Source organism: Alligator mississippiensis, chromosome 4, assembly GCF_030867095.1.
Source record: "Alligator mississippiensis isolate rAllMis1 chromosome 4, rAllMis1, whole genome shotgun sequence".
In the NCBI taxonomy this organism is placed as follows: Eukaryota; Metazoa; Chordata; order Crocodylia; family Alligatoridae; genus Alligator; species Alligator mississippiensis.
Genome location: NC_081827.1, coordinates 226,761,903 through 226,782,962, shown reverse-complemented (window position 1 = coordinate 226,782,962; position 21,060 = coordinate 226,761,903). Strand labels below are relative to the sequence as shown.

Sequence of the window (21,060 nt, the reverse complement as noted above, 5' to 3'; positions counted from 1 at the left end):
AGAGAGGTCTTTAAAAACTGAAGTCTTTTACATGTCCAAGGAATCAATGTGAGCACAAACTGGGTTAGTACAGATTTCTCTCTGGACTCTCTCAGCCTGTCTCAATAAATTTCTATTTTCCCCTTGTCCTTTTTACACCTACTCCTGCAAGCCTCTCTCCCATGCCCAATTTTTACTCATAGAAGTATTCCCACTGATCTATTTCCACTGTCCATATATCCATCCCTTAGGCCTAATTCTGCTACAGTTTTGATCCAGAAAATCACATTAGCAGTTGCTTAAATTTTAAGTTGCTAAAATGTTAGTTCCATGGAAGTTAGCAGGTATATTCACAATCTTGAGATCTGGTCCTATGTTAGTATCATTCAGAAGAACAAGTTAAACCAGTGGACTTAAACCAATGTAAATGTCCTATCATCAGATCATGATTGTGTTTCATGCTCTTGTTTTAAATTTAGTCCCTGAATATGGAATCCTTACTCACATGAACAATCTCACTGTCTTCAGTGGACTTATTTCTGATTTACACTTACATAAATGAGATAAGAGTCAGGCTCATGGTGAGAACATCTGAATAAGGGAAATGATACTGACGCAGTGGGGAAACAAGATTATTCACATTAGGTCATCACCTTCCATATGTTATTCTTAGCATTCAGTGTGTGGGAAGAGTACATTTAACTGCTATTGGTTGCTATGTCTGATTTCTTATGCAGTGTCAATAATTATTGCTATTACATCTGATTAAACAGGTACATAATATATGGGCCTGTAGGTGACAGATGAGACATGCAGGATGTATCTTGAATATAGGGACTCACCAGTTTCTGCTGATATTTCAGTCTGCTGCCAAGGTGACCCCACTTCTATCTAAATCCATTGGACTTAGATTCATAGACTGTAAGGGGCTGGAAGGGACCTTGCAAGATCATCGGGTCCAGTTCCCCTGCACTAGGCAGGAAAGACAACTGGGGTCAGGTGATTCTAGCAAGGTGACCATCCAATCTCCTCTTGCAGATTTCTAGGGAAGGTGATTGCACCACCTCTGGAGGGAGTTTATTCCAGTCTGGACACTAACTGTGAAGTTTTTTCTAGTGTTAAGCCTGAAACAGTTTTCCAGGAGTTTGTGGCCATTACTCCTGGTTTTCCCCAAGGGTGCCTTGGTGAACAGTTGTTCGCCGAACCCTTGATCTATTCCCCTTATGTAGCAGTAAGCTGCTACTAAGTCCCTCTCAGCCTTCTTTTTTTTAGGCTGAAGAGGCCCAAGTCCCTCAGCCTTTCCTTGTATGGCTTGCCTTGCAAGTCTCTGATCATACATGTGGCTCTTCTCTGGACTCTCTCAAGCTTTTCCATGTCTTTGTTGAAGTGCAGCGCCCAGAACTGGATGTAGTACTCTAGCTGCGGTCTCATCAATGCTGAATAAAGTGGAAGAATCACTTCCTTGGTTTTGCTTGAGATGCATCGGTTGATGCATGCCAGAGTATTGTTTGCCCTGTTGGCTACAGCATCGCACTAACGACTCATATTCATACTATGGTCTATTATTACCCCTAGGTCCCCTTCAGTCGTGGTGCTAGTCAGTTTGGTGCCATCAAGCCTGTAAGTATGTTGGGGATTGTTTGTCCCCAGATGAAGCACTTTACACTTCTCAATGTTGAAGCTCATCTGGTTCTGATCCACACAATTTGCTAGCCTATCTAGATCCACCTGTATCTGCAGCTTATCTTCAAGAGTGACCATGATCCCCCATAACCCGGTGTCATCCGTGAACTTCTTGGCCAATGAACTCTTTACCCCAACATTCAAATCATTGATAAAGATGGTGAAAAGCACTGGACCAAGCAGACCCCTGAGGGACAGCACTGGCCACTTCTCACCAGCACAACACAGATCCGTTCATTCAAACTCTTTGGGTCCTACCCACCTAACTGTTGAGCAGTTAAGCCTTCAATCCTTCAAGTTTCCTGTGAGATCTCGGGATACCAGATCAAAGGCCTTTTGGAAGTTTAAATATACAATGTTGACTTCCTCTCTCTTATCCAGGTGGTGAGTTATCTGATTGTAGAAGGAGATAAGATTGGTAAGACAAGACCTGCCCATGACGAAGCCATGCTGGCTGTTGTTCAGAATCCTACCTTCTGCAAGCCTATCACACATCCTACCTTCTGCAAGCTTATCGCACATAGACTCCTTGATGAATTTTTCCAGGATTCTCTCTGGGATAGAAGTTAGGCTGATTGGCCTATAGTTGTCCAGGTCCTCTCTCCTCTCCTTCTTGAAGATGGGCACAACATTGGCCTTCTTCCAGTCTCCAGGAACTTCTCTTTAGATTTTGGTAGTCTGAGGTTGAAGAACATGTCATCATCGTCCATGAAGAATTTCTTGCTGAAGGCCTGGCATTAAACTGATTTATTGAAAAAGATGTCTGTTGTAGGGGTCCCGACAACCCATACAGGGGTCACAAGACCTCAAGAAGCACTGCTATCAGTCCCCAAGGGTAGGGAACTGAGGCAGCTGATCTCCCCAGGAGTGGGGACTTACCAGTGAAGACGCTGTCAGTGTGGTCCAAAGAGCTCCAAGCACCATGGCTGCTGCACTTTACAAGCTCGTGCCAGATCCGGGTTGGCCAGTGTGCAGTGACTGGCGTCATAAAGACACATCCCACACAGGCTGATGGGAGAACAGAGGCCCAGGATCATGACTGTGAGAGTGTTGACCCAGAGCAAGGATTGCCCTGGCAGAGGCAAAAGGGGCAGAGCAGAACCTGCTCATCTGATTTGAGGCTCAGAGGAGCCTCAGGATGGAGGGACCGGGACCACACTGTGGAGGAGCAGACATCATGACACGGAGGTGCAGAGAGACAGCATTTGCCTCATCAGAGTGGCAAGAGCAATGACCTGTGAGTCCATTCCGGGACGGGGTCCAGGGCCCCATAGTCGCAGCGAGGGTTAACAACACCAGACAAGGGAAAATTAAGGACTTGAAAGACTAGTCTGCTGGGCATAGTCATAATAGCCCATGGAACTGTGAGTAAAGGGCTAACAGTCATTTAGTGAGGAACCCAGACACAGGGAGCTTGACATGCCAAATCCCCACACTGCCATGATAGGGCACAGGGAGACTTTCATTAACCTATCGGGACTATTTATTAGGCCGGAGCCCGACTAATTGACAAATTGTGAGGATGCTGCCATTCTATCATCTGATGGCACACAACCTGGCTAGACCATAAGATGTGGTTGGTGTAACAACAGAGTGTAAGGGGAGGCAGAGCCCCGAGAAACATCAAGCTGTGAAGGCAAGTGAGGGCAAGTGTAAACCATTAAGGATCCTCCCCTCTTACTAAAAAGATTAAGACGTGGCGGGCGAGACAGAGGACATACCCTGCTAATATGAGCCATCAAGGCCAAGCTGTCAGGCCACAAGAACTAGCGTTCAACAGACCAGAGGACTAGACTTCGGTGGCAGAGTCGAGTGAGGCATAGTCGTCTACAATGTCTTACGTAGATGTAAGCTTAAAGGAGAAAAGTACACTTAAAATGTTTTAAGGTGGTGCCACAATCCAACAAAACCCAAAGGGCTCCTATATACGTACAGCAAGGCTGCTCCAACACACTGTAATTACATGATTGTGTTTCATGCTCTTGTGTTAAATTTAGTCACTGAATATTCTTATATAATAAAGGACTTAATCCGTCCGTCTGTCTGTCCATAATGCTCTTGGAGCACTCTGATTGGTTAGTGAAACAACCAGTCAGACTGCAGAGCACCACCATAACATCATGGCGGCACTCTACTGCCTCTGAGGAGCAGGGCCGGGCAGGGTGTGGTGGGGGGGGCAGGCCAGCAGAGCGGTGCAGGGTGCTTGCAGAGGAGAACGGAGGGGCAAGCTTCCCCCCACCCCCTCCCTGCTCCTGGGAGGTGGCGGTGGCATGAGGTGGTGGGTACAGGTGCTCCATCCCGCCCTCTGTCATTGGCTAGTGAATGCACATCTATAAAAGCCCAAGGATTTTAGCGTTAAGAGTGATATAATGATTAAACCTTCTCATTCTAATTGAGATCTGGCTAATGCATGCATTGAAAAGACAAGGAGGATGGGAACAGGTAGCTCAGGAAGCAAAAGGTCCTGCATGAAGGCAGTGTAGATTGCAAGAAATCTGAAGCTGACCATTTGCATTAGGGAGGAAATAAAAAATGTTTAGAAGTCATCTGGAAAGAGTATGTAGTTTAAGGATAAGCAAAGGGTGAAGGAAGATAGAGACATTACGTTTACCAAGTTTGCGAAGCCAAAAGTTAACTGGAGAGGTTTTGCACCTTGACGGCCGAGATCAAATATTTTGAGTATTGGTAGAAGATGAGGCTTAACAGTGGAGCATCTCTGATGGGTGGTAGTAAAATGAGGAAGATGCATTAAAAGTGGTATAGAAACTAAGGGCATTTATACACATACCTTTTTGTCCTGTGACATGCCGGAGATCCACTGCTTCAGAGCAGACTTGATTAATTGAGTCTGCTCCACATGCCCTGCGCCGTGTACAGTTGTATAAGCAGTGAAATGCATGTCAGTGCAGAGAAAATGGTGGTGGTGCGTTTTTTAACTAAAGTACCTCCTATGTGTTTTAGTTCAAAAGCGTGCCGCCATCATTTTCTCAGTGCTGACGCGCATTTCGCCACTTATAGACCTACAAGTATAGAGCCTGGTGCTGCAGCACTTGCATGTGTAAAAATACCCTAAGAAAATACTATGTTAGGTGGGTTGCAAAAGAGATCTTCAGATGATTAAGAAAGACAGCAGATTAGGTATCTGAAATCCATCTGTCCTATGAGGCCAGCTGCTCTCTGCTCTGGATAGCCTGCATAGCAAGTTTAGGAACTGCGGGGTGCATGGAGTCAGTCTTGTGAGGGTTGCTGGAAAATTCAGTCATGGAGCTAAGCTGTCAGAACAAGTTCTTGTTGGGGAACAAATTTAGTGTAGAATAGACAAGTAGCTTCAGGTTTCCAACCTGCCTCTATCTTAGCAGATATGTAAATATTTCTTACAATAACTGCAAGGAAATCAATTCCCATCTGCATTCACCCAAAGAGGGATGTAGAATGAGGGGATCACCAGAACTGTCCACTTGCTAAATGCTCCTCACAGCCAGCAGTGGCTCTTCTCAGACAACTTCTCAGACAACCCATGCACGAGCCAGTTGCAAGATGACAATACATTTTCAATAAGAGCACTCTGTAGCATGTGAAGCAATGATGCAAATTCCCCCACCTCGTCCTATGCACAAACCTCCATAAGGGGCCTGGTGCAACAGAAGTAGCAAAATGCATCCACTGAATGATATGGGAGCAGGTGCTTTTCTCTGACATGTCAGGCATCTCAGGAAAGAGGCAGAGTCTCTGGCAGTTCTCTTTACGGGTGGAGTGTGGTTACTTTGTCTTGCTCCAGTGCAGGACAGTGCTCTTGGCCCACAGCAAATTTTGCTATGAAGATTTTAACTCCCATAGATAGATTTTGAAATTAAAATGCTAAATTCATAAAATACAATAAAAGAGCTATGTATTTCATAAAAGAAGTGGGGATTGCTATTCTTGGTCATTTGCAGATATTACAATGATAAACTTGTGCAAAGGTGAACACGCACATTTGGGGGTTTACTGTAAACAGCTTTAAAAAAATTGTGGGAAATATTCCCAACATACAGTGAAAAATGTCCATTCACTGTTTTGTTGCGGGGGAAGAGGGGAAAAAAAAAAAAAAAAAAAAATCGAGCTGATCCAGGGGAGAAGTTGCCTGCCTACAGCCTCTCTTCCCTAGCCCCACCCCTCCTCCCAGCACTGGTGCTGTCTGCAAGAAGGGAGCAGGGATGAGGGAGGGGTAACGCACTGAGGGCTGGGGTTTGCCCAGCCTGAGCTGGAGAGGGATGGGGTTGGGGGTGGGCTGCAAAGCGAGGGTGCTCCAATCTAGTCGCCTCCCTTCCAGCTGAGGCTGGCCAAGCCCTAGCTCACAGCACACTACCCCTCACTTCCTGCAAACAGCATCAGGAGAGGGGCTGGGCTGCATCAGCCCTGCCCTGATTGTGCACAGGGACTGCTTTGCAGCACCTTCATCTGATCCTTCAATATGTGACAGTTCATTTGTTGCACGATTGGGCACTTTTAAACCACTCTGCAGCCATGCATGTCTGTCACAGCATGGCTGTAGAGCACTTTCAGTGGGCTGATCACATGACAATGTCACTTTTGGCAGCACCCTTTTTCTCTTAGCTTTTGGGTTTTCCTTCTCCCAACCCTAACCCTCCTGCTTTCCTTGAGATGTTTCCCCCCTAATGCTTATTCTAGACCTTTTCTTTCTCTTACAGAGTCTCTCCAGAGTAGTGTTCGTAGACCTGACTGGATTAACATCTTTCTTTGCAGTCCCAGGATACCTACTCTTAGGCTCAAGCTCACCACTTGACAGGTTTGTTTTGAAGTACAGAATCTGAACACACCAACTTCAAGTGGGTTTTAAATATACTAACTAGGATATGATCTCCCATCTTGTTTCTAAGACCTGGCAGTAAATCTGTAACTTCAAATTTTTAATAGCACAAGAGATAGCCTTACAGCATTACAGCTTTGATAAGGACAAATGATCCTGGGAGCCTCTGCTAATCAAACAGGTGTTCAATGCAGTGCTGGCTGCTATTAAGCTTTCTTTTTTTTGTCTTGTGCAGCTCAAATCTGACTGCTCAGGTTTTAGTTGCTGGCTGGTAAAAGGAATAATTGCATCCTGGAGTTACCTCTTTAATGTGCAGAAAGTCCTTGGCATCAAAAGAGATGGCAGTGCTTGGGACAGGAACATCTTCATCCAGTGCTCCACAGTAACTCACATTAGTCTTAACAGCAAATGCTACAGGTTTAGACTACAAACAGAAATACATGTAACAAGCATGTTGTAGAAATGTTATTGTACTTTTCAGATTTAAGAGTTAATATGCTAACTGTATCGAACAAAAAAATAATCTACTGATGGTGCACTAGCACATTAGGCCATATCCAGACATAACATAAACTGGCCTCACTCCACACCAGCCAGGAACAAAGCTGTGCATTCTTATAATGTGTCCAAAGTTCAACTGCAGGATTTGTTCACAGCAGACAACTGAGCATGAGTGTTCAGCCTCTGGTATGACATTTCTAAGGAAAGCGAACTCCTCCTTCCAGGGGGTCCCACACAGACCTGGAAATGCCATAAAGTTCCCCTCTTACAGACACTGTTCTAATGTTCCAAGATGCTGATTTCTTAACCAATGGGCAATGAAGTGCTACAGGTGTGATTCAAAGGCAGATAGGGGAGGAGGGACTGAGGAGACTGGCCAAACTCCTGAATCTCCTTGCGGCATCACGCAGCATTGTGCTGAGATGCTGGGCTGCTCGACCCATGTTAGTTCCTGAACTGAGAACAGAATTGTTGGAGTGAGCTATTGCATGAATATGGCCATGCAGCCTTGGTTCCAGAGTCAGTTTAAAATGTCTTTGCAGCACGCCTGGCAGGCTGGCTACACACAATACTCTGGGCCCCTACTGACTTCAGCAGGATTGAAGGAGAATAATTTTATTCCCCACTTTCAGTAATAAATTCTTTGTGAAAATATTTGGCATTTCCCCCTCTAGTATCCTGTACTTCCATTGGTTATCAAACTATTTTCTAATGAGACTATCATCATTATAAACCTGTGGTGTGAGTGCATACAGCATGCAAAAGCTGCCGTGTCACCGAATAACATATAAATCTGCTATTATTAAAGACAGAGAAAGCACTCACTTTTGCCCTTTCAAGCTGAATGGCTGCTTGCTGTTCTCTCTCCTGGCGGATTGCTTCTCTGTCCTCCTCCAGAGATACATCCGAATCTGAAGGTCTACTTGTGTATGAATCTGCTGATCCCTAAAAATAAAAGCACGTAGTTAAGAAGAATATATAGATTGAGTAGAAAGAAAAAGACAATTCAAAATTCAGAGAATATTGCTCAAAAATTATTTCCTGGATTTTGTTAGATGGATTTTGTGCCTAATATTGAAGAGGAAATTGGGCAAGAATTAACTAGGAACCTGAGTGCCTTTATAGGTGTTTTTGTTTGGTTTAAAAAAAAAAGGCAAAATTCCATAGGTAAAAAACACCTCTTTGGTTTTCAGAGCTTGCACGTTATTCTCAGGCTTTGGAAGGCAATCACTACTGGGCACACCACAGCAACCACTTACAAGGCTTAAACCCTGATTTAAGCCTTAGATTATAATTATCTTTGTCAAAAATATATCATATCAAACATAATCTGAGTATTAGAGGACACAGTAAAAAACATGTCTTTAAGTAAATACATTATTTATTGGACCAACTTTGTAGCTGGGATAAAGTTAAACAAGCTTTCAAATGGTAACTTTATTCCAACTACATAGTTGGTCCAATAAAAGATGTCATCCTAAGAAATCCTTCCTTCTTGCATAATTTTTAGACCATCACAGCTACACCACCACTCTTAAGCTACCATAAACATACTGTTGATTCATAAATACTTTATTTACTACCAGCAACCAAATGACAAACTATTTTAGTGAAGCATAAACACGTATGAACCAAGAAGCAAAAATGGCCGGAACACACTATTAAAAGCTGCTCAACATTACAAAACGTAGATCCAGATGTAACTTATGAAATTAGATAAGACAAAAGCAATATTATAGCCAGAAGTGGTGTAAATAGTTTTCTGCACGGGGAGAAGCAGGAGACAATGAGCGAGCGGTAAGATTTCTCCTTTGTGTCACTATTCGGGCCAAGTGGCCAAATCTGAAAGTGTAATGTCTCCACTCTGTTCTTTATAAAAACTCTTTCATATCATGACCTTGATTCTGCAACCAGCTATGCAGAGAGGGATGCTTAAGCCTGTGAGGATCCAAATAAAGGACAGAGGTCTAATTACATAAGGAAGAATGGTACACAGAATTGTCAAGCATTATATTACAGTCTTTAAAAAAGAGGAGGAGGAAATGCACAGAAATCACAAAGCCTGCAGAAGACTAGTAAAATAAGGACCTGATTCTGCTCTCAAGGAGTCTCACTAATTGGGCCTTGCAGAGATAGGCACACTACACTGCCTCTGTGGGGAGACTGGTGGTGCTGCCAGAAGCATATCCTGTCTGCCCATGCCTACCCAACGTGTGTCCAAGCTCAGAAAGTAGCAGTGTAGCACAGACTTGAGCACACACTAAGAAGCATGAGGCAAACAGCCTGAGAGTGGCTCTGAGTGTCTACCCAAGCCTGCACTAAACCAGTTACACAGGCTGCACACGCATGTTCAAATCATGCAGGACAAATCTTCCGGGTTTGTTTTCCTGTGAGAAAAACTGACTTGTACAATTTTCAGACAGAGAAGCAAAGCCCCTGCCCTATGGATGCTGGGCAGCCAGGGGCCCTACAGCACATGGCCCAGAAGAGAGCTTTGGAGGTATTTTGGGGGGTTTTTTTAAGTGAATGCAGGCAGGGATCATCAGGGTAAGAGAAGGTGGGCACTGTGCCATGCACAAAAGAGCCCTCCAGGCTTTCCCCTCCCCAGTGCTGTGCTGGAGCCCAGCTAAGGCTGGGCAGGCTCATATGCTTCCCCACACCGTGTGATTCCAGCAGGGAACAAACCAGTAGCAGGTGACACCTCCCTAATGGTTTCAGGGCTTGGCTTTTCCAGGCCCAAGCACTACAGAGACATGTTCTGCTTCCTGCTTGGCTGGGATTGACACATGCTCTCCTTCCCTATGTGGGACAGGGCAGGGGAGAAGCAAAGCACACTGGGACTGTGGAAGTCAGCTCTGCATCTGCTGCCTGTACAGAAGTTTTGTCTCCTAGGAGATATTTTCCCAGGAGCCACTTCACTCGAATTGTTCCCAAGTTATTTTTCTCCCCGAGCGGCCACTTTTACTCTGGGAGAAAAAATATGAACTTTTATATACTTGTGGTTTCCCCAGAGAGAGCAGGGACTCTCCCTGGAGAAACTAAATGTATGTTCAGCCCACAGGTTTTTTTCAAATGAGACACAGGCAGGTGGGACATCCTCCAGTGGCACTTCCAGGCTTACCCTACATGCCATAAAGACAAGGCCTTAGACTGTAAAAACAGTCTTAAACATGAGGCCTCTTTGCTTTGTGTGGCATGGGCAGCCTGTGTGTGTGGCATCCAGCAGATCAGGGAGGGAATAAGTGGAACAGTGGCAGGGCAGGGAACAAAACACAGAGCAGCAGGTTGGACAGGGAAAGGGAATCGGACTGGCACTCAGAGATAGTGCAGGGTTAAGGTGCAGTACACCTGCAAAACCTTTTGGCCCCCCCACTGACACAGGAAGGATATGTGCATTATGGTTCCATTTCCCAAGGTGAGGACATTTGTTTGGGGGTTGTTTATTTATTTATGTATTTGACATCTGTGCTGCCCTCCCCACCCAAAAGACTCAGGGTGGCTTATAATAAATATAATTAAAAACACAGATAAAATAAATAATATAAGAATTCCCTAGACAATATGCCAAGACTTAACCCTGCCTACTGAACATGGGTTTAAATAAGGTTTTACAGAGCTTCCAGAAGATGTCCTCAAGGGGGATGGGGTACATAGAATGAATTTCCATATTTTTTCATCAACTGAGCTTAACACAGAGCTGGTACATATAGGAAGTAGCTCTCAGCTGACCTTAGGTATTGCAGTGTATATAAGGGTGGAAGTGGTCCATTAGGCACATAGGACCCAGGGCACTTATATGGGCAATGCCTTAGCTAAGCAACCTCCTTTCCCCTAGTGGCATTGAGGTACCACTCACTGAATTTCCCACATTCCAATGCTGCAGATTCTGGCACTTCATTTTCCTATTTGATTATTTTGTATTTTATTTCATTTATTAACTCCCAGCAATTCATATCTTATCAAGCTTGGGATTCTGTATTGGTAATAGTGTTCTGATACACATAATAGGGAACACTGCACACTTACATATTTTTGAGAGTTTGCATTATAGCAATTAGATACAATGGCAATAACGACTATCTAAATTGCCATAAAAATCAGTACAGAGCCTTATGCAATTTGCATAATTTAATCCCATTTTTTTAAATATTTACATATTTTGTACATCCTTCCTAGGAACAGTACTGCACTACAATACCAATAATGAAAATAGAGCTCTCCATCTGTCTGAGTGAAGCCCCAATTAAGTCAACAGGACTGCAAAAGGCAGATTCTACATACGGGATATGGCCCCAGTATTGCACAGTAATAATAAAAAATCCTGTAGGAGCTCTCTTGTACATAGTAGTGCCTGTGATCATCACTATAGAACAGTACAATATTTTTATAAAGAACAGTCATTTTTAATGAACTGGATTGTGTGTTTTTAGCATAGCATTTTGCAATAAGTTCAGTAACAAATTTCTAAGTGACAGCATTTTCAATAGTGAATTGAAAAAAAAAATAATTCTCTGAGCTACAGTCTTCCCACCCAGCAAAGCCATAAACTCTATTTTTGTCAAATGGAGGGCTATTTTGTCTCATCACAGTTTTTAGAGGAGTTCTAAATTAACCTTGTCAGAAACTATCAAAAAAGGAAATACAAAAGTATGACAGGTTCATGATTCAACTGATTCAGATGCAAGGGCATTAAGAAAGCCTTGACAAACCAATCTTCACTGCCGTAATAAACACACTCCTATTTTTTTCTACGAGGGGGATGATTTAAATTTATTTTTTTGTGTTGAGCCATTTAAATATGTTCAAGCAGAGAGCCTGAGAAAGGAAAATAAGCAGAAGAGCAATCAACCAAAAGCCAAAATCCCCTGCTCACTCCCCCTTTGAAGACAGCACTGGGAGCAGAGCTGAGCTGCATCAGCCCAGTTCTGCCATGGCGTGCAGAGACACAAGTTACTGAAGGAACTCCATTTGGAGCACATTCATCTCAACCCTCATGCAATGAGGGTTCAGATTTTTGCAGAATCAAGCTCTTTTAAAGCATGCTGCAGCTATGCACTTGTATTTGGTCACAGCTGTAGAGCACTTTCAGGGGGCAAATCGGGTGAAAACTGTCACTTCTGTTTGTGCCTACAGATGTTAAAAAGAATATGTGATGGGATGTGATGTGCAATCCCAACAATCATGCTTCCAGCCATGTCACTATTGTTGGATTGAGCAACCCATCAAGCCAAATTGTCAGTGCAAGGGGAGCCTGGGATCATGATCCTGAGCTCCTCCTGCACAGGCAATCTTTGCTCCCATGACTGGGATCCCTGCCAGTTGATTGGATCTCCCAGCCCCAGCCCCTGCACCATGTGCTCCCTGGCTGAAAGCTCCAATCAGCTGACAAAGCTCCCAGGCACAGAAGCACATGGTGTCCCCCTGAGCCAGAGAGCTCCAATCACTGAAAAGGTTCCCAGTCCGCAGCATGCAGTGCCAATGACAGCTCCAGCTCCAGCATGGGGCATACAGACCTGCTCCAGCTTTGGTTGCATGCCTTGTGATGGAGCTGGAGCTGCCACAGCACACCCTGTGCCACATGACAGTGCTATCTCCAGCATGGGGAACACAGTGGCTCCAGCATGGGGTGACAGGAGGGCCAGCAGCCAAGGAGATAAGTTGCAGCAGTGGCAGTGGGCAAAACATCTAGAGGGCAACTACTGCTGTATCAGCCCTCATTCACCCTCCTGCTGCCAACTGCCATGATCACTGGGGCCTTAAAGCCCTGGATTCTGCGGCAGGCCATTTCCCGTGGCCACACACCCAACTTCCAGTGGCCTGCCAGTAGCCCAGGGGACCAGAAAGAACAGCACTGCAGCCTGGAGTCAGGCTAAGCGCTTTATGTTTGACACCCCTGATGCAGACCATTAAGACACCATTCCCTCTACTTTCACAGATGGACTTTTTCCTCATCTTACTATCCCTCATCTTACTATCCCATGCTGCACTGCTTGAGTGGGCTACCCTGTAGACTAGAAGCGGCAAAAATGCAACCATGTAGCTACAGGTGAGTTAATTACCTTAGCTAAAAGACAATATTACTCAGTAGGCTACTTAGCTCAACCCAAAGATGCTATACCGCTTCCATTTTAATAGCTTGCCCCAGCAGCTCAGCATGTACACTTACCTATAGTTCATCAGACCTATATGGGATACATGCAAAATCAATATTCTGTAAGACACTTCAGTGGTAAATGGCTGACTCCTCATGGGTTTGTATGCAGCACCTGGGAGAAGGGTACAATGACTTTCCTTCACTTCCAAGAATCAGTTGAGGGCTGGGTTACCTCCCAGTGCACAGAAATCTCTGGAGTCCAGAAAGCCCTTGCCATACCTCCTCCTACCCACTCTCAATTCTGATATATCTTTAAAATCAGGGTGGCAGGGGCTGGCTGCATGTCAGCCAAGGACATCCATCTTCAGATACTCTTCTAAGACAGTTTTAATCTCCTTGCCATTGTCACCAAAGAGACTTAGTAATGCTGGGGATCTGGGCACACAGTACACATATCCACCATTGTACTGTACTACTAGCTTTAACAAGCATTATGGGCACTGCTATAGAGCTAGACAATAGAACTACTTACCTAAAGTTATATTCCCAGCCTCCCTTTTGGAATCATCTTCAAATCTTTAGTTCATACTGACAACAAAACAGAACCAATCAATCCTTTATTCTTACGGGAAGCTATCTAAGAGTTGGCTATTCCAGCCACCTGCCTTCCCTGCCAGGAATGTTTCAATCACAAACTAATTAACTTGAAGGTGTCACTGGTAGTTTATCAATAACTACCAATAAAAGTAAGTAATCAACTTTTCATTGGTGGTGGTGGAGATAAGTGGAAAACGGCTCCTGTTAAGGAATCCCTGTTCCATCTAGAACGGAGCTATTGATTTTATATACTATTTCCCTGGAGTTTGCTTGTGTTTCCCTTAGTAAAGGTAAGTTTCTCTTAAAGGGAACCAACCCTCATAGAAAACATTCCAACACCATAACTCTGATATGGTGATGTTTTCAGTAATACCTATAATTTACTGTCCAGATGAAGGAGTTTTAGGAATAGTCCTTTCAGATTAGAGCAATGGTCCAACTGGTCCAACGGGCTATTGTCCACTAGCAGGAAAGTCCTGCTTCAGACGGATCTGTAATATCCCTGCCATCTCATTCACACCTCCATAACGAGCATTATACAATAACATGCCTGTGAGGAAATTGTTGCTCTAACCTGAGGCACAACTGTTGGTGGGATTATGTTCTGAAGCATAAGTACAACATAGAAATGCTAGTCTAGCCACGATCATTCTTATAATTTATGTAAATTCACATATTTTTTTAAAATACAGACAGAGAATCTTACCTGTTGGTACCTTCTGGTCAGAGGAACAAGTCAGAGATGGATATACACTCTTACATCTCCATAACCTGCCTATCACTGTGGTAACTAGGAACCAATTAGGGCTGCGCGAAGCTTTGGGTGTTGATTCGAATCAGAGAAGATTCAGCCCAATTTGGCGGCTGAATCTCCAAATCTGACTCAAATCAGAAGACCAATAAAAAGGTCAGAATCAATTCGGAAAAGATTCAGAGAATGTTGGAGATTCGGGTAGTCCCCACTCACCAGCGCAGGGAGCTGGACCCAGACTCCATGCCAGTAAGTAGGGGGTGGGGGGTGAGGAGGGGAAGGGGCTGGAGGAGGGGGGAGAGGACCATGGGGGGGGACCCCCACCAGATCCCATCCCCTGCCTGCTCCCCAAGCCCCTCTGAGCACTCCCAACCACTCTCCCAGCCCCAATGGCTATCCTGCCGGGCCCCAGCATCCTGGAGCTTAAAAAAAAAAAAAAAAAGCAAGCCCCACAGTCTGCCAGGCAGGGGAGCAATCCCTGCTGCACCCCACTGCCCTGCGCTGCGTGGGAAGCTCTGCCATGAGCCCCCATCCCCCGCCCGCTCTCTAAGCTCCTGCTCCTGGTTCTTAAAAAAAGCCCCACACTTACCAGCTGCTGCAATGGCCATCAGGCCTTCGGGGGCTTGTGGCAGAACCCCCCCATGCAGCACAGGGCAGTGGGGGGCAGCAGGGATCACCCCCCCACCTGGCAGTAGCCAGTGAGTGGGGGCTTTTTGTTTTTTGTTTTTTTTTTAAAGAGCTGGGATACTGGGGCCAGGCAGGACAGCCATAGGGACAGCAGGTGGGGGATGGGGGCTTGTGGCAGAGTTCCTCATTCAGCATGGGGCAGTGGGGTGCAGCGAGGATTGTCGTTCCCCTCCCCACCCCCGCCTGGCAGCAGCTGGTGATTGTGGGGCTTTTTTTTTTTTTTAAAGAGCCAAGACACTGGGGCTGGGAAGGACAGCCATTGATGGGACTGGGAGAGTGGGCAGAGGACAGGGCCTATTTGATTCAGCCAAATTGATTCAGGTCAGTGATCTGAATCACTGAATCGAATCACTGTCCCCCAAATCAGCCAAATCCGAATTTGAAGCAAATACTAGCTGTTTCACACAGGCCTACAACCAATGGGAGCAGTCTATATACAACTCAGGAAATAATTTGCCCCAGCATGAGTTACTAAATTTTTCAGCTGCTAGGATTTCACTGGGCCAGGAAGTCATTTTCCTAAGATTAAATCCTGCTTTGGTACAGCAAAGATTAGCAGAAATGGAAGAATCAGCAGGAATGACAGTGCTGTGCTTCATATAAAGTATCCTACCAGGACAAGGCTAGAGCGAGAGGAGCATTTCCCCTCACATCTCAGCCGGAAAAAAATGAGTACAAACTGCGCTGAAGACCAGCGCTAGTTGCCAAAAGCAGTGCATGCTTTCTACTGGCTTGGAAGTTAGATACACTTTTCTTACAAACCCCTTTAAGACGTAGTACGTACCAAGGAATTCATTAGACATACTGCCCACTGCACTCCAGCAAAGAGATAATGTGCCCAGCTGTACTATAGCTCTCTGCTGTCCCCACCATCTTGTGGCCTCAGCTTTAATGTTTAGCATCAATGGAAATGTAACAACATTTCTTCTCTAGACAGAAGTCAGGGGAAATGTAATATCTGTCAGCCCTTCACATCAATGCTGGGTAGACTGCGGCTAGAAACTTTGTCTGAGCTATTGTACTAATGAAATTGCTAATTAGCATCCAAAAAAGTAATCACCAGCAGAGGAAACCTGAATTTATATGAGTAAATTCACTAGCACAACAATACAGGCCACATCTATTACCAACGTCTTGATTGTTTCAAGCCCTAGGGCGGGGTTCCCAAACTTTGGTATGCCTACCCCTCGAGGTATGCAAGACATCTCTGGGGGAGTACACAGGAGAAATTGTGTAATGGAAGATTTCATTTTCATTATAATAATAGTTGGCATTTAAAGGGTTAAAATATAACATAAAGCATATGCTGGAAGAGGTATGTGGGCAACTACTATATCTGAAAGGGAGTGTGCAGTAAGAAAGTTTGGGAACTGCTTCTCTAGGGAAAGAGATGGGGAGGACTGCGGAACTGGGAAGATATGACCAGCTGTGTTGCTGGCAATTAATTAATGTCTTTAAGATGTTTTGGAGATGTAAAATGCTATATAGCCGCTAAATGTTACTACTCTTATTAACAGGCAACAAAGGCTCAATGGCAGCAGGAAGAAAAAAAAAAAAAATCACAGCTTCCAAATAATAAATCAAAGGACATAATAAACACGTACAATATATAGCAATAGGAACTGGCTTCCTTCCAGAGTCCTACCCAGAATGATGTAGTACAGTGCAACCAGAATGCACCAGAACCTGGTATGTCTGAGGCCTGAGACCGAGCCAGTGCTGGTGTCACCAAATGGGGCAGACGTTCATCACCCATGCCCTCTTCAACCACATATTCTTCCTTTTAATTTTTTATTTATTAGAAGGTATGGGAGACTTTGGTCCTGGGTATGACTGCAAACTGCATCCAACTGGAGGGCTTAGTGGCAACACGGTGGGGATTTTCATGGTGGGATAGCTCCTATAAAATACCACAATGTTGCAACCTCAAGAGTAAGGCAAACATGAGGCACTTCAAAACCCTAGCCCTCACTGCCTTGTGGGTACTCCTTGGCTGGAGAAAGGCTAAGGGACATCACACTGACAGAAACATGCCCTCGCTGAGACATTAGGCAGTCAGCAGCAATTCCTGCCTATTGTTCTCTGGCAGAAGCTACAATCATCCAGGCACTGAACCTCTGGACTCAAGTCTGGCCTTTGGATTCTGTCTCAGTGGTCTAAAGGTAGGTCTTGGGTAGCCTCCACTCCTCCAACTCTTGCCTAGGCCTATACATAGAAGGTCTTGGTGTGATGGTTGCAGGACTCTGTACAAGTGGATTCATGAGGCACCCGACTAGACCTCTTTTGCATACACCATGACCCAGAATCGACAACTACCTACACATGAGACCTGAGTAATTCACACTTCCCAGACAGCACACACATCAACAGAGCTGAGGCTGAGAATCTATGCATCGTTAGGTAGTGAACAAAGATGCATGTGGGCTCATGCCTAGACATTCGTGTCTCATGGAGCTGATTTTGTGCAGCTCCACAGTAGTGACCTAATACCCACTTATAAACTGGAAACTGTTACACTGGAGGCATAGCTCCCAATGCTAGCTTGCAGTAGGGGTCCATTCTAGGGCCAGATTCAAAGTTTTGGCTTAGCATATTAGTTGGGTGACCCAAAAAATTTAAGTTTAGAATAAGAAAGTGCCTGGCTCCTGCAGATACATGATAGACAGGCAGAACAGTCCCTCAAAGGCAAATACCTATTCTCCACAGGATAGTGTGCCTGTGCAACAAAAGGCCTCATAGTTGTTAACAACTTACAGGGCCTGAGTGTGCACCCATGGATGACTAGTGCCTCCCGAGTCTGGGGGGGGGAGGGGCACCAGAGTGGGGGAGTCCCCCAGAGGCCAGCCGGCAACCAGGATGGGGGGCGGACTCAGCAGCCGGTCACCGAGTGCCAATGCGCAGAGCCAAATTGGGGGGGGGGCACAAGCACTCTCTGTCCCCCCTACCAGCTGGAGCACTTGCTGTCAGGGGAGGCACTAGTGCTCTCAGGGGGGCACATGCCCCCCCTATACCTCCCCTACATGTCACTGAGATGTGCACTAATATGTAAAACATGAGACTGGGGATGGAGCTATACATTACACTTAGACTATACTAACAGCACTTAGAAGATAAGTGTTCACATGTTAAATCTTGCTAACTCATGCTAACTGCTCTTTGAGCTTCTCAAAATTATGCTACTTCAGGTGAGGGTTAACTCTGGGCTGTGCTACCTAGCTCGTGTTATGGTAACTTCAGTCTGCTCCACACAGATAAAATGAGTAGTTTTCAGTCCTCCAGCATCCCAAGATACACCAATCCCAGCTCCCTTCCCCTCCAAACCCAGAGCAGGGATAGAGCCCAGTTGTCTTGGCTCCTAGCCATATCCCTGTTCACTAGCCCTCTAGTGGCAAGTGAGAGCTGTGCAGGCAAAAAATGGTATTAACCCTTAATGTGCGACTGCTTACAGCAGGTTCTAACTTCAACACAATGTAACACAACAAATTTAGTATGGTCTGAGTGTAACATGTAATTTAACCCTTGGATTTGGGCCTCCTTGGATTCTACATCTACCAGTCATGTTTTGTCTCTATTTGTACAGTAATCTTTTGGGGGACTGGGACTTTTATGGTTTTGTATGGTATGCAGCATAATGGGACTCCATTCTTGCGTAAAGTCTGTAATATAACAACACTAAATAAAAGAATCATTAGAAGCACAGAGCGAAGCAACAATTTTTGCCAATCTGGCCACAGAAAGCAGTTTATAGCCATGACCAAACACAAATGCACAGCTGTAGACGGCTTAAAAATGGCTGATTGGGTGAAAATCTGAACCCTCATTGCATGAGAGGCGAGATGAAGACGTTTCAAAATACAGCCTCTCCAGTTACTTCTGTCTGCCAGCCTCCCAGCCTGTCGCCGTTTTCAGAATGGGAGGGTGGAAAGGGAGCAGAAGGAGTTTGGTCTGTGAGGTTTTCAGCTCCTGCTGGAGGGTGGGGCAGGTGTATTGAAGTCCCCTTGAGGTGTGGGGACTCCAATTCATCCACCCCATCCTCCAGTGGTGGCTGAGAAACCCCTAAAAGGGCTCCCTGTGCTCCCTTTCTATTCTGAAAACTTTGCAGCCTTGCAGGAGGAAGAGACGCTGCTAGAGGAAACTGGCCACAGCCTCACAGCCAGCAACTAGATTCCCTTCCCCCCAGAACCAACAGTGAACTTCTGTTTGGTCCAGGGGACCCTTGCAACTCAGAGTGCTTCCTGCAAAGTGTTCTCAATTACAGTGCAGAGTTGCATTTCTGTCTGTACCCTAGGATCCTTGCAATGCTGCAAAAGAAAGAAATACAGTATCTTTATGAACGTCTCTTTTAAATTTGAAGGATTTCCAATAATTTAATCAAAACATGAAATATGTAAATGTGCATATTTGTGCTTGTACAAATCCTGGCATAATAGTGCCTGGTCCACAATTCTGGTTCCTTAGCATTACAACATAAATAATAACCAAGATAATATATACGTTCCCCTCATAACTAGGAAAAAATGACTGCCTGCATGGCCACACAGCGAAAAGCAAATCAAGTGAACACAGAATGCCAGCCTATAGAGGAAAAAAAAAAAAAATCACATTTTTTGGATCATTCTCTGTCTCTTTTGTAGACTCAAACAGCATCAGAAGGACCCTTTAATTTTTATTTATTTGTTTTTATGTAGGCTTTGTCAGCCAGATGATATTTTTGGATGAATCAGCCAGCTGGGTGTACAGCACACATCCATAATTTTCATGGCAGGGAGGCCCCAAAATGGTTTCTCCTATAGTCAGTCTTTTGTGTGAGTGTGCAATATGGGCATATTTTCCTTTCAAAGCACAAAGCAGAGAATGCATAAATTAAAGGTGCCTTTGCTGGGGTGAGAAGACCGTTAGAGTAAGTGCCAACAAATTACCTAGATTTTATATAATGATTAGTCTGGCCTACACCATACAAAGACCAGTTATCAGAATAACTGCCGCATCATATCATGGCCTCAAACACTCACTGGGACACCTAACATCTTAGAGAAGAAAAAGCGTACAGCAGTAGCTCATACGAACAAGCTAGTTTTAACAATCTGGAAGCAGCAATAGGTTTCAATAAAGAGATATATTTACCCCTGAACTGAAAAGCTTGTTTCATGTTTAATTTATACCAGTTTTATTTCATGCTTTCATGGATATGCTCACTTCTTCTTTCATTACTTAACTGCTTCCTCATATTTTGTTTTATTAGTTGTGCAGTCATTATATTTAAATGTACACCTCTTATTAATAATCATAAAATAAAATTTAGCCTTCTTGAGCATCTGACAGTTATTGCCACACCTGTGTTAATGTTTTCTTGAGTTAATGTTACCACACCTGATTTAATGTTTTTAGCTACAGCTAAAAACAGTCTGTAGGGCTGAGAAAGAGATTACTAGGAATAGCTAAATTTCAGAAGAAAGGATAGCTTGATTAGTGGAACATAAAGACCATTAAAAAGAGAGGACGGTTAACACCTGTGGAGTGAAGAGAAAGTAGAAGGAATCAGGTAGATTATAATGACTCAAAGTCAGTTGACTCCCTCAGCATGCCTAAATGGAAATGCCACTGCCTCAGCCAGGCAGTTGGTTTTAAACTTTGGGTGCAACAGGAATCAAAAGGAAATGAGACTTTACCACTGCATTTCCCATATAAATCCATCCCCCATATGTAGTGGGAAGAAGATGGTGCCAACCTTCCCATCTTCCAAAAGACCCAGGGGAGGAGAAAATCTACCTTCTGCTCCATAAACCTAAAACAGAAAAAATCAAAATCCCACTTACGATGAGAACACCGGATTCAGGATAGCACTAGCATTCCCGATGCCTGGATGCCTATCTATTTGCTCATCACCAGGGATATTACCTCTCATGACAGCAGTAATTTTGGTACCATTCCTCTGGAAACTCCACTGCTCTGGATGAT

General features: G+C 44.6%; 1 protein-coding gene across 3 annotated transcripts in view; it reads right to left on the bottom strand.

Moving 5' to 3' along the window:
* CACNB4 (calcium voltage-gated channel auxiliary subunit beta 4) overlaps positions 1-21,060 on the bottom strand; it is a 272,823-nt gene that overhangs the window by 63,119 nt on the left and 188,644 nt on the right. For all 3 annotated transcript variants that reach the window (XR_009462116.1, XM_019480423.2, XM_006266159.3), the window contains 2 exons: positions 7,799-7,918; positions 6,774-6,896 (listed from right to left, as the gene is read on the bottom strand). Coding sequence is in view for 2 of the 3 variants with exons in the window: in XM_019480423.2 (XP_019335968.1) it covers positions 6,774-6,896; positions 7,799-7,918 (243 nt within the window). In the remaining variant the exon portion in view is untranslated. The remainder of the gene's footprint in view (positions 1-6,773; positions 6,897-7,798; positions 7,919-21,060) is intronic.